The 22,036-nt window shown below is 42.8% G+C and overlaps 1 protein-coding gene and 2 long non-coding RNA genes across 4 annotated transcripts; 1 reads left to right on the top strand and 2 right to left on the bottom strand.

The window, feature by feature from the left end:
• Positions 1 to 1,995: 1,995 nt before the first annotated feature.
• Positions 1,996 to 21,547, top strand: LOC147332129 (caspase recruitment domain-containing protein 10). 2 transcript variants are annotated; one of them, XM_086288546.1, is made up of 24 exons: positions 1,996 to 2,168; positions 5,318 to 5,563; positions 6,688 to 6,821; positions 7,934 to 8,124; positions 8,840 to 8,978; positions 10,542 to 10,712; positions 10,825 to 10,944; positions 11,040 to 11,165; positions 11,284 to 11,463; positions 11,563 to 11,667; positions 12,059 to 12,095; positions 12,259 to 12,296; positions 12,384 to 12,472; positions 12,556 to 12,602; positions 12,728 to 12,848; positions 13,664 to 13,841; positions 13,992 to 14,115; positions 14,239 to 14,479; positions 14,693 to 14,762; positions 14,876 to 14,978; positions 15,095 to 15,253; positions 15,349 to 15,461; positions 15,945 to 16,060; positions 17,686 to 21,547. In XM_086288546.1, the coding sequence occupies exons 1-24, from the start codon at positions 2,162 to 2,164 to the stop codon at positions 17,891 to 17,893; spliced, it is 3,063 nt and encodes a 1,020-aa protein (XP_086144672.1). In that variant the 5' UTR covers positions 1,996 to 2,161; the 3' UTR covers positions 17,894 to 21,547. The 2 variants fall into 2 exon arrangements, with proteins under 2 accessions (XP_086144672.1, XP_086144673.1); XM_086288547.1 differs by having other exon boundaries at positions 5,274 to 5,563.
• LOC147332131 (uncharacterized) lies at positions 2,634 to 6,809 on the bottom strand. The gene is made up of 3 exons (XR_015128765.1): positions 6,654 to 6,809; positions 5,717 to 5,840; positions 2,634 to 5,560 (listed from the first exon to the last, which is right to left on the bottom strand). It is a non-coding gene; the product is annotated as an uncharacterized LOC147332131 (long non-coding RNA).
• On the bottom strand, positions 10,830 to 11,396 carry LOC147332130 (uncharacterized). Its single transcript, XR_015128766.1, has 3 exons — positions 11,247 to 11,396; positions 10,998 to 11,144; positions 10,830 to 10,924 (listed from the first exon to the last, which is right to left on the bottom strand). It is a non-coding gene; the product is annotated as an uncharacterized LOC147332130 (long non-coding RNA).
• Positions 21,548 to 22,036: the final 489 nt, after the last annotated feature.

Raw genomic sequence — 22,036 nt, 5'->3', positions numbered from 1 at the left:
TCTGTTACAATCTTCTGCCTCCAAAGGAAGCATAAATCACATGTCATCAGATTTAAATCTGTCTCCGTTACTCATGCCCCCGCGGCTCGCTTTCTCTGCCTCTGTTTTCTAAAAAAGCCAGAAAAGATGCATTCTTTGTGGACACAAAGGGGTGATTCTGTGCAGCCGCCAGCCTTGAGTCATCGGTGGGGTCAGCTGCCGGGTGAAGAGCCAGGCCTGTTGTGTTCTGAGCAGGAGCGGAGAAGAACAACACAGATGAACCCAACAGAAATCAGCATTTTTGAGATGTTTTCATTCTGTTCTGGGTTCTTATTGCTTTAGCTGAAGTTGTTGGATCAGTACCGCATTCTTGTGGTCACGATAGTGCATTTTGCTTTTCAGATGTTGAAGCATGCACTTTTTTTTTATTCATAAAAGAAAAAGTCAAAGAGAAGAAAAATTAAATATGTGTAGTGAACGTAGGAACTCTACGCAGACTATTTCTGTCTGACTGAACTTCCACAATATCACACATTCCGGCATGAACAAACTGTGGGGTCCGGTGCCGTCATCAATGGCTCCTCTGTGCCGCTGTCACCTCAGAAACAACAGGAATGCTCATTCACTGCAGCCCTCCCTCACGCCGCAGGCCAAGGCCTGAACCGAGAGTTAGGGATTGGGCTGTCTGAAGAAGAAAGCTGATGACAGACAGGAAGGCGAAGTGAAAGAGAAAAGGGAAGAATAGAGAAGATAAAAGAGTGGGCAAGAGGGAGCACAAAAGAGGGGGTCAGGAAGGCAGACAGGCAGAGGCAAGATATGACTTTTTGACCTATAAGTACAGACGGGTGAAACTGAAAGTCAAAGAAAAATGATACACCAGAAGATAGAAAATAGAGGGAGGAAGCTGATTTCCCCACCTAGCTTCCTGTAATGTATGGGTGTATGAATACATATTTTGGTATCTCATTTACAATCCCCTGTCTGCATTAACCCACGCTGTCTCTCAGCAGGACCACAGAGACCCCAAGCCCAGAACTGGGGACGGAAAATAACCTTCTTCTGCCGGCCCCCTGCATTTCCTCTCTGAATTATACTGTAACTGAAGGACTCATTTCACATGACAATCCCTGAGTGAGCCCACTTTAAGTGTTAGCTGCCCTGAAAAAGAAAAGAGTCTATGGGTGGCTTTATAACCATATGTTTTGTTTATGTCATACATGTTAAAGATGTACTTAAATTTAGTTTAAAGGGAAAAATGAACACAGATGTCATAAAGTCTTTTACTGCTCCTCTACTTCCTTATATATGACTGGTAATTGCCACCTATCTACACACTGATTTTCCACACCTCCACACCTTCCACAGGCTTGTTACCTCTTTTCTTCCTGTATGGATGAGTCAGGGTTCCCACTTATTTGAAACCCTGATTCATTAGACTATATTTACTAAGAGATTTGGAAGATACCGAGGACAAGCCCAAACAAAAGTTTGAAAAAAGTCTGAGAATGAAACTGTGCGTCACTGTATTTTGGGCAAAATGCTCTCTCAGGTGTCCCTTGTCTTGGTGACTAACCTGCTGAGCTCCAGGGCAGGGCTTCCTGCAATAACAACCGTCTCCCCTGTAGTTTTAAAAGGTAGCAGGTTTTTTTTCCTTTTACTCTTGTAGCACCTGGCGGTTAATGACTAATGTTTTCTTTATGACAATTGTGTGGCAACTAACAATTTGACGCAGCAGTGAGAACCTAAGGTAGACTGTCTAATTTTTCCATCTGACAGCCGTGGAAAGTGTGAAATGCGGAGTTTATACGTGACAGCTGTGTGTGTGTGTGTGTGTGTGTGTGTGTGTGTGTGTGTGTGTGTGTGTGTGTGTGTGTGTGTGTGTGTGTGTGTGTGGACAAGCATTGGTTGAAAGCGCCATCTAGTGCCTCCGGCCTCTGCTACACTGACATCATAAGTCCCGATAAGGAAATCCGCCGTGATTTGGAGAGGAGTGGGACTTTTCCCTCCTTCCTCTTGCCTGACAATTGGATGTTGTGGTTGAGGGTGGAGGAACTGGAGCAGAGTGCGCAAAGGTGTGCGAGCGTGTATCGTGCGCTCCTCGGCTGTGTTTGTGGACCTGACTGGGATGTAAAGACTGGATCGCAGTGCGGTTTACTGGGACTCAGATTCACAGGAGAAAATTATGAGTGGTAAGTCAACATTTAAGATTAAAGTAACAGAGTTTTAGTCGCTGTTTAGCGTAATTTTTAGCTTGATTAGCTTGAACGGTGTTACTAGTAACAGGTTACCAGACTTTTCTAGCAATCATTAACCGAATAAACAGGTGTTACCGGGCAGCAGGAGTGTGCTCCTGTTACTGGGTTATTATCAGTGGTACGCTTTTATGTCTGATTTCTGTAAACAAGCATAACAACTGCTGAAGTAGTAACAGCTGCAGTGACAGTCTCTGCAAGTTTATTATTCTCATTATTTATTTATTTTTGATTTTTTTTTTAAGGCCAGTTTCTTGCAACAAAATAATTTCAGACCATGGTGATTTATGAACACTTCTAGTATATTTTTACTCATTTCAAATACAAACTAAGGATTTCCCCAAAGTCCGACAGAGTCACTCCTTATTGCTTTATGTTTTAATCGGAAAACTGAAAATGGTTACAGCAGTTTAAAAAATATGCAAACATAAATGGAAATACACTATAAGGCAAAAACGGAGTCTGTATAATTATAACATACTTGAAAGTCAATATTTGTTATGACCACCTTTAATCTTTTAGTCAGATTTCTTGACATTTCTTTAAGTTCTTCAAGAATAATTCTCCAGACTAATCCAGACTCAACAGTGTGTTTTTCTATCCATTTACACTTTTACTGTATTGGCAGTCTGTTTGGCATCATTTATTGTTGCCAAAAAATGAAATTGTTTCTAATCAAATGCTTCCAGATAGTACTCCACTATTCTGCATTCATAATTCTATCAATTCAGGGAGGATCACCACTGACTGACAGAGTCTCCACCGTGTTTTACTGATAGATTTATAAACTCACTTTTGTACCTCTTTCCTGATCTTCTCCAAACTTACAGACGATTAGCCAAAAATTTCTAACTTGGATACATCACTTCATAAGACCTGCTTTCATTGCAGTTCTTCTGTAATTTGGCTACCTCGGCCTTTATTCCCCTTCATTAAGAATGACTTTGTTACAGTAAGCCTTCTACTGAGATCATTTTTGGTTAGGCTTCAGCGGTCTGTTACAGTCCATGGAGCAACGGAAGGGCCAGTTGCATCTTTCAGGTCCTGTGTCGGGACTTTTAACAACAGGACTTCCAGGTACTGTTTATCTGCTTTAAATGGTTTTGTAGGCCCGCCAGTTTTTCTTTTTTTATCTACTTCTGAAGTTTTTTATGGACACACTGCACACCACACACAGCACATACTGCCGAGATATCCCAAGTTTCCTAATGGCTCTTTAGCTCTTTAGAGTACTACTACTTGGCTGTCAGACTGTGTTGTCTTTTTGTCTTAGACATTTTCCATAGATTCAAAAAACAAATGGGAACAAATGATGTGGGACATGCTTCTAGTAAAAAGTGCCTTAAGATACAACTTTAAATTGGCTCTTTGCCGAATTTTCTTTTATCTGTAGACACAACAAACACTGTTTCATCCCTCGAGTTAGCCTGAATGCTTCGAAGGTCAGTGCTAAGCAGCTTAACAAACAAAAAAAATATTCCCCTGAAAATTGTCAGGTACAAACACTGGACTGAAAACAAGTGGGAAAAGCAGCCAAAGAAAGAAAGAAAAACTTTGAAAAAGCTTCAGAAAGCTTCAAGAAATATTGATCAAGACTGCTTTTTATATTTACAGGAAAGTCTGACTCCTTGCAAAATATAAAAAATCAGGGTTGACTCAAGACTTTTGCACTTTACAGAAGGTGTGGGGGTGTATCGCATTTCCAAAACAAACAATAAGTGAAATTTACTGAAAGATATGGAGATGAACCCTGTGATAAACAGGTTTCAAGCATAATCTTCTCATTGAACCAAACGATACTTAATTTTATCTTATCGGTGTTACTGTGTGCCGCTGTTTTTATTTACTCTGAATATAAAACAGGTCTTTGGTTAGCAGTGCAGATGAACTACTTCCTACAGCTAATGACTATCCAGTATTTGTTTTCCTTGAGTGTAAGGAGTTGCTTCGTAATCCCATGAAAACAGATCAGCCAAGCCTGCCTCAACCTGCCTGTTACCTCAGACTGCTTTGATCACCTGCACAGAGTGGCAGGAACTCCCATTATCACTCAGGCATCAATATGGGAAAAATAATCTCTTTTTTGTAATGGATCAGTTTGTTTGCCTTCCTGGAAATATAAACCCCACTATATTTGCCCCCCAACAAAAATGACATATGTCTGCGATCCATGCAGCTTTTGGGGGCCTTACGGTATATTTTCGTACTTTATAGTTCACTGATAACTGAATCACCGCCCTTTATGTTGTCTCTTCTTTAATATGGAGGAATTCTGTGTGACAGTTTCTATTCACTTTCTCCCCTTGTCTCGTGAAGTGAATCAGGCTGAGAAAGCTTTTGTCTGTGGTCCCCTGGAGTGTTTGTTGATGTGCAATATGAGTCACACCTATCTTTGCATTCCTGTCCTCTGAGCCCATGATTCGGAGTCCTCCCTGCTACTTCAACAGCAGACCCTTTGCTCTACAACAATTTAACTACTTCTGATTTGTTATATTGAAGTTCCTGTTCACTTACTTCATCAAATCAGTTTCTCTTTGTCTCTTTAGTCTTTTTTTGGAGACTCAGTTCCACAACAGACCTGTCAGGCTGTTTTGTAGTGAGTAGACTCCTCTAAGTAAAGGAGCCCCATTTCATTTCCTCGCTATGCAGCAGATTAATCCAGTAATCCTACCAGGATTTATAGCCTTTCAGTGTTAGGCACAGCGAATTATGGCATGAAATTATATTAAACTTTCTCTCAAAAGGTTTTTGTTATTATTATTTGTTAAAAAACAGATAGTTACTGTTTAGAAAGCGCATAAATGACACAATGTTTGACCTACTTTGATGTTTAAAGGAATTCAGATAAGAGGGGTCAGACAAAAACAAATTCACAAAGGAATTCTGCTTGGGAAAATATTTAGTCTGGGAGTGGACATAGGGCATGTCTGGAAATCTGGCTCGTAAAGTTGAAGTGGGACATGAGCAAGGCCCGAGGCAACAAGCATATTTTCGGTAAATGGAAAAAAACATGAACTAAGGGACATTGTTTTATCTTTCCAGACCAGGCTCTTTGCTGAACTGATACGTTTTTTGGTCGTGCGCAGGTGTCACCGTCTGGATGGAGGAGGACGACGACATCGCTCAGGAGGAATCACAAGCTTCTCCCTCGTGGTCAGAGGAGCGCTGCGAGGAGCTGTGGGACCGCGTGGAGGGAGTACGACACAAGCTCACGCGGATCCTCAACCCGGCAAAACTCACGCCGTACCTGCGCCAGTGCAAGGTCATCGACGAGCAGGATGAAGATGAGGTGCTCAACTCCACGCAGTACCCCCTGCGCATCAGCAAAGCTGGTGAGAGGAAGAAGAGCTCGGCTGAAAAGTCAAATCAGTGATCAGCACCTACAGATTTATAGAGACATGAGGAAAAGATGGTGCTTCAGAACGATACGAACATGCCATACCACAGGGGTTCAGAAGTGCTGTAGCTTTCAACAGTGCACTCACCCACCAAAACCATCAGCGTACATCCTCCGCAGTCAGTGCGACGCCCAATAACAAGATATGGGTCACATCCCACACTTCCTAGTTTTCTTTCTTAATCCGCTTGTACAGACTTGTACTGCCACAGCTGAAAGTGCAGTAATCCAAGCTTTAGTCACAACCAGCAATGGTCTACTACAGTTCATGGGAGTGTAACATAACACTGGGCCTTTCTCCGTTGCTCAGAGAATTTGGCCTGCTCATTTGGCCCGTTAAATGATTGTAACTGAAATATAAATAAACACATTTAAAGTCTCAGTGCGAGCGACGCCTTGAGGAAATGATTCATAAATTGTCATTTTCAGGTTTTCTTTAGAGTCAAAGTGACATCTGTGCTTCAGCATCGTTTCAATGGTGTCAGAGCACTGAAATTTAAGCAAACACGTGCTTACTCATTTGACGCTGAGCTGCAGTCTTAAAAGACTACAAGAAGTGGGTTCTTTGGTGAAACTTCAAAATGATAAACATTAGATGTGAATGTTTGTCTAACAGTTCATCAGTCAGAAACAGGAAAACTGAATAAATGCTCCAGTGAGAGAAAAGAGCAGGAACTTCATTGCTAAGTCGAGGCAGGCAGAGAGAAGGATGAGGATAAAGATGAAAGGTATGTTGTAAATGAAGAGACACTGAAGGCAAACACCTGGTCCAACCCCCGGAGAATTTTGTTGTTTCAGTCTTTTATCATTGTCGTGTTTGAAATACCAACAGCATGTAACTACAGAGGTAATGACACATACATCAAAGAGGTAGCATTCTTGTGCTGAGACTCTTTAATCTGTTAGTTAAACGTGCTGCTTTACCCTAAGCTGACCTTTTGTCATTGCACCTATCTTTCAGCATTGTCACTGTATAATGTCATGCAACGGAAAGTAAATTATTCCACACTTACAGTGTTACTCACCTTATGTTTTCTGTTCCCTATTTGTCACAAAAAGGCCGTTTGCTGGACATCCTGCGCGGTCAGGGCCAGCGAGGTCTTCAGGCCTTCATGGAGTCACTGGAGTTTTACCATCCAGAGCAGTACACACAGCTGACCGGGCAACAGCCAACACACCGATGCTCCCTCATACTAGGCAAGCAGAGATTTTTTTGTGGATAGAAAGAAGAATGGCATAGTAGGGGGACTTAACCATCAATTAACCTTAAATTAAAACTTTAAAGTTAAAGTAACTCAGGCTTAAGAAAAATCCCCCAAAGCATTTACGTGACATGGAAAATGTTCCATGTATGGGGATATTCTAGATTTCATGATGAACTTATACACTCAAATTACTGTGGGTGTGTTTTTTTTAATGCATTTTAGCTTAATTCACTATAAATTTTAAAAACAACTGAGTGTTTGTGAAGACTACTAAAGTATTTTGATGATTACATTTAAGGATTTAAGGTTTATACTTAGGCAGTACAATGGTTAGTCTGTCACGTCACAGTCATTCAGTCCCAAGTGTTAACCCACTTATGTTCTACCCGTGATGCATGGGTACTCTGAGTTTCTCCCACAGTCCAAAAACATGCACATTGGGCTGAATGATGATTCTAAACTGTGACTTTGAACTTTAATGGTTGTCTATCTCTCTCTGTTAGCCCTGTGACAGACAGATGTACCTGACATCTAACCCCTATGGCAGCCAGGAACCTATCCCAGCTGTCATAGGGGTTCTCACAGTGGTGCTATGACAGGATAATAACATCGATGGTTGAATACACTCATTTTCACATAATTCAGCTCTGGACTGCAAAAACTAGCCTAGCCCAAAGTGATGAGTTCGATGAGTTCTTCTTTACTGGCAACAAAATTAAAGCCAAGACATTTAAACTTAAAAGGGACCGTATGTGAATCTTAACCGCAAACACATCTAATTTACTTTCATTGCTGACGAACAGAAATGGTTAACAAATAACTGGAACATAAGCGCTTTCTTTGAAAGTGAGCATATGATTATTTTACAAAGCTATTATGTTGCCCAAGAGCAGAGAAAAGAGTGAACACATTTGCACATTTGGCATTAATGTTCTCTTGCGTGCCATTTACTGACAGCCACAACATATAAACATGTATTTGTCCTTTCTCCCCACACATTAAAGCCAGTTTCTCTGGCTCACAATTCAGTTTACAATTTCCATTGATTCACAATACCCTCCTTCCATGATAATGACCTCCACGTGTGATTCTCTTTCTACGCAGATGAGGAAGGTCCAGAGGGTTTGACTCAGTTTCTGCTGCTGGAGGTGCGTAAACTGAGGGAGCAGCTTCGAAACAGCCGCATGTGCGAACGGCGCATGTCTCAGCGCTGCCGGATGGCGGAGGAGGAGCGAAGCCGCGCTGAGCGTAAAGCTCAGGAGTTACGCCATGACAAACTACAGCTGGAAAGGTTTGGGCTTTTCTAGTTTCCAGTTTCTTCCTTTAAAGCTTTTCTGTCAAAGAATCAAATATGTCATAGAAACCTGTAAATTCACATGGGGTGAATTTACAAGGTGACATTAATAATCCACAAAGGCTGTCAGAGCTACAGGGGTCAGGGCACCATTGTTCCCGCCTACTTTCCCTCTACTTTATATCCCAGTGGGAAGAAACCTGATGTGCTGCTACAGCGTTGGCTCCAGAATGTGTTTCTCTGTCATTAAACAACTTTTGAACAATAAAAAAACACTTTTAAGAACATTTCATGTTACTTTCTTCAAACTGTTTTACTCTCATTCTGCAGAAATCATTTTAAACACTGAGAAAAACAAAAAAAATAAACATGTTGGTTGTGGTGGCATCTTCCTCTGAAACACCATCTCTCCACGAGTCTTCCTCCACTACATCTATGAGCTTCCTCTGTGGACTTCCTCTTGTCCTCCAGCCTGGCACCTCCAGCCTGTGACTTTGTCTTTGCACCACTTAATCTGGTCTGTCCACCTGATGTTCATTTCTAATCTTGTCCATCCTGCTCACTCCAAATTCAAATCTCAACATCTTCACCTCTGCCAATTCCAGAGTTATCTAAAATTGTTGAGCCACGAAAATTCATCTTTACATTTGTAGAAAAACAAGTTGGTAACAAAAAGTGAAAATGTTTGATCTGGATGGTTTTTGATCTCAAGGCTGCGTCAAGACTGGGAGTTAGCCAGTCGAGAGCTGGGAAAGCTGAAAGACCGACACCTGGAGCAGGCTGTGAAGTACTCCAGAGCCTTGGAGGATCAAGGCAAAGCCTCAACCAGAGAGAGAGAACTGCTGAGTCAGGTCAGTTGGTTTGGGTGAAAGAAAAATATATTTTTATATTAATGTTAGTTCTCTTGCATTTTGCATCTGTTTGATTTCACTTTTAAGCTGCTGTTTTAGGTGCTCCATGTCAGCCAGAAAGAGCTTTGTTTGCTTTGATACGACTTCGATACCTCTTGCTGCCATGCATATAACAGAAACAAGCGCTGTTCTCGGAAGTTATGTGGTGTCTGAAGGCATAAAAAAGGGAACAAATAAAAGCACCTGAGGCAACGAAACTTCTTTGGATGGCACGCAGCAAAAGAGATAAATGAAGCGGCTCGAGCCAGCAGGGGCAGATGTTATCAGCCACCCCAGGATTTGTTACAACATGTTGACAGAACCACTGAGGAATGAGCCAGCTGGCTGTAAAAATAAGGCGATATTAATAGCTGCAAGTCAGTGTATGATCTACAGTCTATCTATGATCTTTAAAATCCTATATTTTTATTAGAATAGTTTGAAATCATCATTATTTAGCCCTGGGTTTTTTCTTATTATTTTAAGTCCAAAATGGCAAAACCAAGAGAGGTCCACCCACCCTATAGCCCTTCCTGTCATCTTCTGAAGAGCCATAGTGGACCAGTTGACACCTTATCACGAGTCCCAGCCTCTGAATTCAGATTACTGAAAGATTTTCACAGAAACGTAAACTCTGAAAGAAGCAACTTGTGGAATTCTCTTTGGTTTTTGCATTTAAATGTTCCACCTTAAAGCTTTAAGCTCATTTCCAGCTGTTTACTGAAAGTCATTCTTATCTCAAAGTGGGATCTTTTTGCCAGCGGCTGCTGTCTACTGTCTAAAATGAGCCATTTAAGGTTTCTCTCCTTTGAAGGCCACACACCATTTAAGCCACTTTACTTCTGTTTGCTGTCCCTCGTAAACACAGAGTTTGTTTAGCGGTGGGTGGGGCTTCAGTGCTCCCAGCCTGATCTGTGTGACCATATTAGGGATGCCCGCTTTGACCGACATCATGCTGACCTAAAAGCAGCAACGACTATTTTAAGAACCAAGTGGTTAAAACATTTCAGTGACATCATTCCCTTTTTAATTTTTTTAATTCTCAGTTAGGTCACATCGTTATCTATTTCCCTTCCTGTTTTCCATCCTTCGTGGCTAGATGCCCCACATTATCGTTCTTGATACCCGTTTTTAAATAGCCAATCACCCTGCCTCATATACACACCTCCACCTTTGCACTGCCAATATCATCTTGCATTATATTCATTTTGTCTTCTTTGTGACTTTCCTTGGGTCTCACCTTTTGAACTGGTTGTGGATTACGAGTGTAACAAGTCCCCTTAATGGATAATATTTGTAGACTTAGAGATACTGCTATCAGTGGGACCTTTGTGTTATTGTTCACATATTTGCCTGAAAAACAAAAGATCCCTGGTTCAATATCAGGGGAAAAAACATTTGTCGTGGTAACCCACTGTCAATAAAGGAGCAGCTGATATTAGCTCCTGATATTAAAATATAAAAGAGTCCCACACTAGCAGGTTATTGATATGCTTATTATTTGCTTGTTCTCCATACATGCAGGTAGAGGAGCTTAAGTCCAGGCTGGCAGCAGCAGAGAAAAAAACAAGTGGTGCCCCTGATGCCTCTAAAGCTGTAACTGGTTCTACACCTGCTCTACCAGAAAACCTGCCTAAGAAAACTGAGACTACAGGAAGTCAGATGAAGAACTCGATCCCACCCACTGGAGTCGTTGTATGTTTTTGATTGCATATTGTGTATCATCTGAAATCATGTTTTTTAAGCTGTTATCATTCTTTGTTGTATTTTTTTTTATCTGTGTTCATTTTGTTTTGGTTCACCTCAGGCTCTGATGGATATCCTGAAGCAGGACCGCAGGGAGGCTGCCGAGCAGAGACAGGAGTTCTGCGATATCATCACCAAACTACAGAGCGAGCTCCAAAACACTGAAGAGCAAAGGGACAAGGTGAGAGGTTGTCTGCCATCATATTATATAATACATTATAACATTATAATGACCTTTTCCTTCATGATACTTTCTTTTCTGGACTGTACTTGCAGTTGGAGTCTCAGTGCGAACAGCTACAGCTGAAGGTGAGGACTCTCCAGCTGGACTGGGAGACAGAGCAGAAGAGGAGTGTGTCCTATTTCAACCAAATCATGGAGCTGGAAAAGGAGAGAGACCAGGTTAGTGAGAGCACACTGTCTAACCACAAAGAGTTCATCAGTCACTTTAGCTGCTCTGGCTTATTCTCGCACATCACCAACCTATTCACTTTCTGCACTTCTGTCCTCTCATCTCAAGGCCCTGCGCAGTCGAGACAGCCTGCAGCTTGAGTACACCGACTGTCTGCTGGATAAGAACCGTCTGCGTAAACGCATTGCTGAGCTGCAGGCCAACCTGGAGCAGCAGCAGAGAGAGCTGGACAAAGAGAGGGAGAGGAGCCAGGAGAAAATGGAGCCAAACAGCTCCTGCCTGCACTGTGTGAGTTCAAACACTAAGTCATGAGGGCAGCGCTCACCTTCCCCTGCCTTCTACAGAAACTTTTTAATGCAAATGTTGTCCTCCATCTCTGCCCCCCAGTCCCACCTGTCTCTGTGTAGTGAGGAACAGTGCTTTGGCCCCTGCTGTTCCCCCGGCCTGGATCTGAGCCCGCAGCCGAGAAGAACCAATCTGTTACTAAGAAAGGTCAGTGCTGCGGTTAATACCAGTAGTTTAGTTATTATGATGAGAATGACAATAACAACAGAATCACAACTGCCCTGTTTGATTAAATTAAGATCAGAAGGAATCGAAACAGGCCTTACTGACCTAACTGCTGTGTAATCACCACTTCATTTTATATCATAGGAATTCCCACAGGATAAAAACGTGTTTTTTCATGCTGTTTGTGTGCTATGCAGAGAATGTATCTTTCTGACTGAAACATTTCACTGCAGCTAGACAAGGCAAGGGGTCCTATTATGAGCAGGAAATGTTGCAATGCATTCTTGTGCAACTCTTTGCATGTTCGTGCCTGTACCTTACATCTCATTATCTGCGAGCTCATACTCTGTTGAGCATCTTTTCTGTGTCACAGGTGCCCTCTAGTGGCCCAGCCAATGAAAACTCAGAGGGTAAGTCAACCACACTGGCAGCTGGATGATGCTTATCTAGTGTTTCTTTGTGCAATCCTTTTGCTTTTGTACTTTTCATTTACACAAAGTAGGAAGGTCGGTGGGGGATTTCATCACAAGTGTTTTAGGTTAAAGTAAACGGTGTTTTTCTGCTGATTCACAGATTCTGGTTCAAACTCAGAGGAGAACCTCTTGCTGTCAGTGAGTATCAAAGCCCTGCTTATAATAAAAATAATAAAAATAAGATTCTAAAGATCTGCATCTTTATGTTTACCTCCTCACCCTCAGACAGAAACCAATGAAAAGGAAATAAACCGCCTTTCCACATTCCCCTTTCCTCCTTGCATGAACTCCATCAACCGTCGAGTCAACACAGAGTGAGTTCATATATTTTTCACCCTGCAATTTTCCCCGTTATTCTCACGTTGATTACCATTTTCCTCGTTTTGCTTCCACAAAGGTTTGACTTGGACTCATGGGGCAGTGATGAGAATGACAACATTCCAGGTACATTTGACTCTTTGCATTTACAACCATTTTTTTTTTTAATCAATGTGTTGGTGATTAATCATGTTCAATCTAATAATAACAAAAATGTAAGTGTACATTAAAAGGCTCTCTGGTGTTTTCAGGTGAGCAGAGTGAGCCTTCTTTGTCAGATTCGTGGAGCTCCTTGCAGTCTCATTTTTTCCCCCCTGACCTGGTCAACCTGCCCATAGTCTCTGCACAGCAGCCCAGTCCCAAAGTGCCCAGGTACAAACTTACAGCTTTGATGCCTGTCACTGAAACCAGTAAAAGCTCTGTTAAACTGTCATTTTTCCTCCTTAATTACAAGTAATATTAATTTCTGCAGGGCAATCTCTTAATCTTCGTAGGTGAGAATGATGGTCCTAAAAGGTCCTAACATTAACATTAGTATAGAAGAGCATTAACATTTCTTTTGTCAGAGGTACGTTGTGGGTATTAGGCCACAGACCATTACACAACTCAAAAATAACTTTATTTATTGTAAACAAACAGGCGAGAACAAACCAACAGAGCTAAGAAAAAAAAAAGGAAGAGCAGATGTCAATCTACAGCTTCAAAGGAAAAAATCTTTCCAGCACATGAAGTAAAATTTTCAAATTTAAACAATAAAAGAAAAAAACTTCATGGTTTAAATGTTTAGATGTCTTTAAAATGTATCTGGTTTGTCCTTCATTTTATTTTCTCCTGGTGGATTATTATTATTATTGTTATTATTATCATTGTTATTATTATTATTATTATTATTGTTATTATTGTTGTTGTTGTTATTGTTATTGTTATTATATATTATTATTATTATTATTATTATTATTAGTATCTTTTTGGTATTAAAAAATGGAGTTCATTACATAATTACTGTATGATAAAAATTTAAACAGTTTTGAATGTGATTAATATTATATAAGTGCAATTTTCTGTCATAGTGTACAACATAATGTAAAGAGCACAAAAGTGGCACCAAAGCAAAGTGAATGCCGTCACAGACTAGTGTTATGTAATTTCATCCTTACTGCTTCTGACGGTCTTCTGCCATCTCTCAGGAACCTACACTGCTCACCATCTCCAAGTCCCCCAACCTCTCCAAAGCACAGGAGACCAAGTCTTGCCGATGACATCACCATCATTGGAGGAAGCCAAACGGGGATATTTGTCAGCCATGTGAGAGCAGGTTCCCCAGCTGAACAATGTGGACTGAAGGAGGGCAGCGAGCTGCTGGAGGTTGGCGTCTGCATATGCGATTAAATCATATATGAGCACTTTTAATGTGTGCATGTGGAAATACGTGTACCACAAGGACAAGTGTGTGCCTTTGCTTCTATGAAAATGAGGCTGTAGAATGACATGCAGTTTTTGTCCTGTTGTTTTTAGCTGGAGCAAGTCCTGTTTGGTGGGGGAAGTGTGCTGCTGAGTCAGTGCACTGCTGAGGTGGCCCACTTTTCTCTGCAGTGGTGGACCGAGCCGTCAACACTTAAATTCCAGAGCAACCCAGAGGGTGAGTCTGTTACTTCAGAGGTTTGAAAAATTCATGAGGCCGGTCAGTCTGCTCTTGAAATCTCCCCTCGTGGTGCAGAAAGGTGACGCTAAGGTGCCCCCTCTCATGCTTTCTCATCCTCAGGGTACTCAAACCTGTCCTCGCAGGTTTCATCGCCAACTTTTTTGGGTCCTGACTCTTTCTATGTGCGTGTTAATCTCAGCATGGAGCCTCATGGTGACCCGCCATCTTTGGGTGTTTCTTGTGATGACATTATACATGTCACAGATACAAGGTACAATGGAAAATACCAATGGCGCTGCTCCCTGGTGGACCCGAGCACAGCCAAGCATTTGCAGACAGGATCCATGCCCAACTACAACCGGTATGTCAGTCAGACTTTGACGTGACTTTGCTTTATTATTATTTTAAAGGCACAATTCAGTCCTGAAAGTTCCACAAGGCCAGTGTTATTTAGTTCAAGTACATATAAGAGAAGGTAGATATATTTACAAAACTGGCGAATAAATTTAGATTGATAACAAAATAGCTGTGTGACTAGTGTAAATAACTAAGAATATATCGACTTCTCTTTCAGGGCTCAACAGTTGTTACTCATAAGGTTACGAAAAATGTCAGTGGAGCAAAAGGACTCTAAGAAGAAGATGGTAAGTTGATGCATATTTAAATTACATGATCAGCATGCACAACGGCTGTGGTGCCTCATATTACAGTTTTTGCCCGTTTCCTCATTGGAAGATGTATATTTTTCTTTGCGTAGTTCTTAAAGAAAACATCAGGCCGTGTACGATTGGTCAAAGCGGTGGATCCAAACTGCCGTGGGATTGGTTCCACACAACAGGTCCTTTACACGCTCAGCAAACGTAAGTTGAAGCCCTGTCGCTCCCTCAATGAAATAGCATGTTTGTGTCATAAATGAATTGTTTGTGTATGTGCACACTTTGTGTTGATGTATTTGTACTTGTTTTTGCCATGTCAGGCCATGAGGACCACTTAATCCCTTACAGTTTAGTACAGTCAGTGCAGGTTCAGACCAAGCGGCCAGTCATCTTCTCACCGTCTCTGCTGTCCCGTGGTCTGATAGAGAAGCTCCTGCAACCAGCACAGTCTGGATTAAAGTTTAACACCTGCCAGCCAGGTATCTGTGCAACACACAGACCTATCCACTCACAGTGACCCAACAGTGCACAAAGTTTGGTGCTGATTTGTTGATCATACATTAAATATTTTCAGAGCCCATTCCAGCTTCAGAGAGACAAGACAAGAGAATATTCTTGTTGGATTCTTGCAGTCCAGAGAAGGCCCTTGGCATAAGGCTGCAGTCAATACAGGATGTCATCAGCCAGGTAAGGTCAGCGGTGTTTTCTGGGGGTGTGGTTTTCAAAAAGAAGCTTTTGCTTTGCCTGACGAAAATGCAAAAATGTCACCACATTTTGCTTTACAACCATCCTACTAAATGTCTTCCTCAAGGACAATGAAGAATGCTGTTTTTAGGACGATTAAGTAACCAATAAAAGTCAATTACCGACAATCGCGGGGAGAAATTTCCACAGGACTCTGAAATCCTTTAAAAAACTAGGCTCAGTTAGCATGTTAAATGTTAAAGTTCATGAGAGCATGATTTAAAAAAGACTAAACAAGGATGGCTTGTTGTATGACAGCATACATACGGAGATGTTTGGTCATAATGGAAGGCACCACGTTTGTAGAAAACCAAACACAGCGAGTTTTGCAATGGCCCAGGCAAAGTCCTGACCCAACCTGATGGAAATGGTGTGTTGGGACCTTAAACGAGCTGTAGATAAACAGATGCCATCTCTTTGTCTCAGGATAAACACTGCCTGCTCGAGCTGGGCTTGTCCAGTGTTGAAGGCTTATTGAGACTTGGGATTTACCCCATCGTCATCCATATTCGCCCCAAGAACAAAAAACACAAGAAGCTGAGGTAAGTGCACACACAGGCAGTTTTCAGTTCAGTGCTACAGTAAGTTCTGGTCTCACCATAGCAGCACTACTGTACTTTATCCAAGCTTTGTATGTATTTAATGGCAATCCACTTTGTGGAGTAAGGAGCGTTTAACTTCTCTAGAGTGATTATTTCTTACCTTGAAATTAGAGCTGGGCGATAGAACGATAACGATATGTATCGCGATATAACTTTTACTCGATAGAGAAATTAAGCTATCGCGATAGACCTCGCCGCTCTTGTCCTCTTAAAGAAAAAAAAAAAAAAAAAAAAAGGTCAGCCGATCCAAATTCAGTAGCGCAGAGCTGAACCAATCACAGCCGCAGCGTCACGTCGCGTGACTTGTTACGTACAGCACAAGTGCCAAGCCGCACGTGTGTTTGTTTGGGAAGCAGCCAGCAGGTAATGGAGCCAGCGCATAATGGAGGAAATGAGTGTGCCGACTAGAAAAATCAACCGAGCGTGACCGAAGAGAAAACAGACGATGGTTCCAATGCCGGAGAGATTGTCGAACGGAAGAGCCAAAGAAGTTCCGTAGTGTGAAGGTATTTCGGCTATTTCAAGTCTGACAAAAAACACTGTAAATTGTGCCGAAAGCAAGTCTGGAAATACAATAAACTGGTGCATGCGTCACACTGTGCGCCGCGTTATTGTTTCGGTGAAATGAATTTCTACAATACTGTTACTGTTAATTCTACTCTCTGCAGTGTTTAAATGCTTACATATACACACAGTTACTGTCCCTCCACACATACGACTCGGTTCTGCTTCTATGCCGCAGCTTTGTTTACTTTTTCCCACCGAGGCTTCTAGACTTCTGATTGGCCAACATTTCTGCACGGTTAGGAATCTAGCGCCACCTGCTGCTTTGGCATGTTCATAGCAGCGTTTTCCTTCATTTCTGCCTTTATGTGTGGACGGGATTATTTTTTAAAACGAAAACGGAAAATCTCAGTTTTCAAAAATACCCGTGTACGTGTGGACGTAGCCTCAGTCTCTGACTGGAAGCGCTAATTCGTCATTCGGCTTTTGTCAGACTAAAGTAACTGTTAAAACTGTTTGAAAAGCTAAGCTATACAACAAGGAGAGATTGAGAATTTCCTTTTAGTTCTCAGTTTATTTGATATTGACAAAAGTTAGTCAGTTTTGTCTGTTCTTCTGTAAAACAAACTAAGATTTATTTTTAGAATTAATACTTTGTTTCTAAGTGGAATTGACAATTTAGTCTGTTTCATTTGTTCTATTTTGAAACTTAAACGCTTTAGCGGCTGCCTTTTGTGTAGTTTGCAATATTTGCCTTTATTTATCTGAAAAAGTCTCATGTTCCTTAAGTACATCTACCCTGTTGAACTTATTATGGGAAATAAATATTTAAAAACAAGCTGCTGATTATTTCACATTTTACTTGTGAGCAACGGCACATTTAAATCTTACAAATATAGTTATTTGGCTTATATCGTGATAGATATCGTTATCGCCTGAAATGAAAAAAACATATCGTGATATGAAAAAATCTCATATCGCCCAGCTCTACTTGAAATACATATATTTGGAAAAGTCATGTCTTAGATACTCGGTGATTATTTATCCATCACTTGAAACAGAAAGTTTTTTCCACGTTGTGGGGAGGACAGTGTGATGGAGGAGCTGTGCCACGCCGAGGAGCTGCAGCTGGAGACACTGCCCATGCTTCACTACACCCTGGAGCCCAACACCTGGAGCTGCACTGATGAGCTGCTGGCTGCTTTACGTACCAACATCCACAGCCAGCAGAGGGCGATGGTCTGGGTTGAACTGGATAGGCTGCAGTAGAAGAGAGAGAGAGAATGTGTGTGGTACCATGTATGACTAGTGCATGTGCCAGTATCTACTAAGAATTTCAAAGGAGCCCACACTAGGCTTGTGTACATACATTTTAACATAATTTTGAAATTCTCATAATTATAGGTCTCTATAATAGCCAAGCTGGACTGGCTAGAATAAATAAAAAAAACTGCAACTTATTTGAGCCGCACAAAGAAGGTACATGTAAGTACAAATGTACTTACCTCATTAAAACTGCAATCTTCCCTTCAACTTACCACACCTAAGGTTTTATTATTATACTTCTGTACTTCAAAACTATATTCAATAACACAAGGAGCCTACTTTTTGGTATTTAGGCCACAGGTCATTTAATTATGTTTTAAGTGAAAAGCTGAAGCTGTGAGAATATTAAGTGTGACAGATGTTGTAGGTTAAGGGAACTGAAGCTTTTTTTCATTCTGTGCATTATAGATCTAGGCCAGTGTTTGTTTGGACAGTTACATTTTATGTCAGCCTGTTTTCTTCAGCTTTTTTCATTTGAAGTGAAATAATGAACGCTCCATTAAGGTGTCGAGTTTAGACGGAGTGGATTCATTATTGTATTTCAATCTGAATGTACTGCAAACTGAACTGAATGCAAAGCAAAGAGCCTGAAACAATAGGTTTAGCTGCTCAAATGTCTTCTTTTTTTTTTTTTTTTTTTTTTTTTTTTTTTTTGTGTCCCGTTTGGATCTTTAGCTGTCAGAATTGTTGTCTTGAGGCCAAGAAAGATGCCAAGCGGATTTATTTTACCAAGTGGATCATCATGGCCTTGCCATATTGGTCCATTTGATTGACCTTTATTATAATTATGAATTTATTTTATTTTCAGTTGCTACAAACGGGACAGACATGACTGGGGGATAGGACAGGGAGAAAGAATGAAAGAAAGAGAGGGAGAGAAAGAAAACCAAAGGGGAGAAGAGACGGTGAGAAGGGGGGGAAAGAAAAAAAAAAAAGAGAAAGAAAAACAAACAAAACACCTGGATCACCTGTATGGAGAAAAAAAAAACAGAAGAGAAAGCAAACAACAAAGAGCAACATAATAAAAAAACCAGCACCATCACAATAAACTAGCTAGCAGTAGATACTAAATAATAAACGATATTGTGCAGCACGCAAGATAGACAGCGCACAATGTGCTTTGAGGCAGCAGCCAAGAAAGGTGTAGTCCGCGTCTGTGAACACCCGTGTGTACACCTGTGTGCACACCTGTGTGGATCAGCATGCTTTTATTCCAAAGGTTTCTCCATGTAATGATCTGCTAGGGAGTGTGGGGAGCCATAGCCCCGTTCACCAGGGTATGAAGTAGGTATGGAGGAGATCCAGGCCCCAGATATCCAGAGGCCCCAGAGTACAAGGACCCGAGGAGGACCACCAAAGGGGGGGGGGAACCGTGCCACCCTCCTGGGAAGAGCTGAGTAGAGCCCCAAAGGAGAGGTCACCCCGCAGCTACGGAGCAGAGGCCAGAGGGGGTTGCAGTGGCGTGCCCGCGGGCTCTGCCGGCAGCCAGCTGTGCCAGAGAGGACCGAGCTTCAGGCCCAGAGGTCTGAGGGCATCCCACCCCCCGGAAGGAGCCCAGCCGGGCCACAGGCGCCCGGCCCCGCCGGTACATACATGAGCGCACAGCCCCAGACGACAAGGACCACCAACACACCAACGTCTGAGGGCATCAGCCACCGGCAGGGAGTGTGGTGAGGGGAGATAGGCCTCCGTACTTTAGAGGACCTGAGATGTACCCAGAGAGGTTGAGTCCAAGACCCAACCTGACATATAGACACAGCCGAACAGGCACACGCGGACACAGACGTGCATTCCCACCCCATATTGGGGGCGACCGTGGCTCAGGGGGTTGGGAATCGCATCTGTAACCGGAAGGTCGCCGGTTCGATCCCTGGGCTCTCTGTCCGGGTCGTTGTGTCCTTGGGCAAGACACTTTACCCTACTTGCCTACTGGTGTTGGCCAGAGGGGCCGATGGCGCGATATGGCAGCCTCGCTTCTGTCAGTCTGCCCCAGGGCAGCTGTGGCTACAACTGTAGCTTGCTTCCACCAGTGTGTGAATGTGAGAGTGAATGAATAGTGGAATTGTAAAGCGCTTTGAGGTTCTCGAAAAGCGCTACATAAATGCAATCCATTATTATTATTATTATTATTATGCACAACCAAATACTCGGCACTCATCCAACGTGTAGACAGACACAAATAGACACTGCACAGACAGTCGCACTCCCCAAACATACTCTATATCCCAGGTCCAGGTACCCCCGCCCTCAGAGGGGCAAGCCGCACCTAGACCCAGGACATGTAACTCTTCTCTCTGGGGTGGAGGCAAGCGGACCACCTCCTTATCTGCAGTAGCAGGGAGGCCCCGCATCCCAGACCCCAGTCTGACGGCCAGCACCTCCTCCCAGCCCCCCAGCCCTGACGGCTAACAGAACCGGGGTGAGGAAGACCTCAAACCTCCCTACGCCCGCTCATATGTAGTGTTGCTGTGTGCTGTTCTAAAGTGCATTTAAAACTCAGGAGAGCATGGTACTAGCTTCCTCTCAGAGAGCAGCACAGCTCTTCCTGAAAACCCTTAGTGTCTAAATGCATTTAAAATTGAGGGTAGGGCACCAGCGCCAAAGGTGGGCTGGAGTACACCGACCATCCTCTGGATGCTGTAAAACGTGCCCACCCCCAAGGCCCTATATGTATGTGTTATGTGAGAGTGTGAGTAATGTGGATGTCTAGGTTGCCGAATAAAATTGAGGCACAGGCGGCCAGAAGGGGACAGAGGGGGAGTGCCTCCCCTGCACCCTGGTGACATACCTGCACCCCAAGCCATGCGTGTGTGGGTGGGTGTGGTAGAGCGGGAATAGGGAGGCAGCTGAGGATGGGGAGGGAAGAAAGGGAGGGGCAAGCGGCCCCTCCCTGGGGCCAGCTCCCCTGCTGACCCCAGTAGGCACCCCCACACTCTGGAACCCACCAGGGCAAGGGGGCCCAGGCCCATCCGGACCGGGGCCCGCAGCAGCAGCACCGCCCAGCCCCACAGAGTCCGGGGCAGCCCACCCGACTCCACCCCAGAGAAAACTGCACCCACCCCATCATCCAATCATCTCCCAAACTACACAAGACAATAGACACCCAGGTTGAGTTCATTCTCCACCTCTCCTATATCTCTCCCCCCACCTGCAGAGTGAGCTCCTGTAGTGAGGAGACCACCTGCAAAGATATAACAACCTCCCCACCAGTTAGAGAGCCCCCTAGTAGGGCCGATGCACCGGAGGTCCCCTGCACTGGGGCTGAGCCCCCCTGCACCCACCCGCCCACTGCTCCGGCGACACAACAGCCAGGACCCAAGCCCCCAAGGCCCGGCCAGCACCCCAGACCGGGGGGCGGAGCACCCCCAGACCTCAAATGTCTTCTAGCATGGACACTAAACAACTATACATATCATATTTCGGTGTTAAACAATGTGACTTTATGTGAACACATTTTAAAACACAAACTGTGCGTTTTTTGATCATTTTAAGTGGATTGTTTTTGACTAGTCAGGGAGTACTGCATTTCTCTGCTATAGTGTACTCCTTTTAACTGCTTTTTGTATCCATTTAAAAAAATAAATGAATTAAATTTCACTCATGTCTAAAGTGATTTGTTTTCTCTTTAATTATTGAAATGCATATATATATATATATATATATATATATATATATATATATATATATATATATATATATATATATATATATATATAATGAGGCACAGGCGGCCAGAGGGGGAGTGCCTCCCCTGCACCATCCAGAGGATGGTCGGTGTACAGTGTGAAACAAATGTAGACAAAGTAATAGAAAGTAAAGGCAGATAATTTACATTTTAATTTCTACTGCAATACATATATATACAATGCCATAAAATGTGACATAATACAGTGTGCAAAATGGTTATAGCGTGGTCAGCACTGTGGGCTCACAGCAAGAGGATCCTGGGTTTTAACCCTGCTGGGGGATCTTTCTGTGTTGAGTTTGTTGACCGTAGGTGTAAATCTGAGCAGTAATGGTTACCTAGAGCTTGTCACATGTGCTATAGAACAGATGTGATTTAAGCTCCGGGCCTCATCCTGAATT

Source organism: Aulonocara sp. 'chitande type north' Nkhata Bay, linkage group LG4 (genome assembly GCF_057382095.1).
Source record: "Aulonocara sp. 'chitande type north' Nkhata Bay isolate Kocher_YH1m ecotype deep benthic linkage group LG4, A_spYH_male_GT1.1, whole genome shotgun sequence".
In the NCBI taxonomy this organism is placed as follows: domain Eukaryota; kingdom Metazoa; phylum Chordata; class Actinopteri; order Cichliformes; family Cichlidae; genus Aulonocara; species Aulonocara sp. 'chitande type north' Nkhata Bay.
The sequence above is the reverse complement of the archived record's forward strand: the minus strand, read 5'-3'. Positions and strand labels throughout refer to the sequence as shown.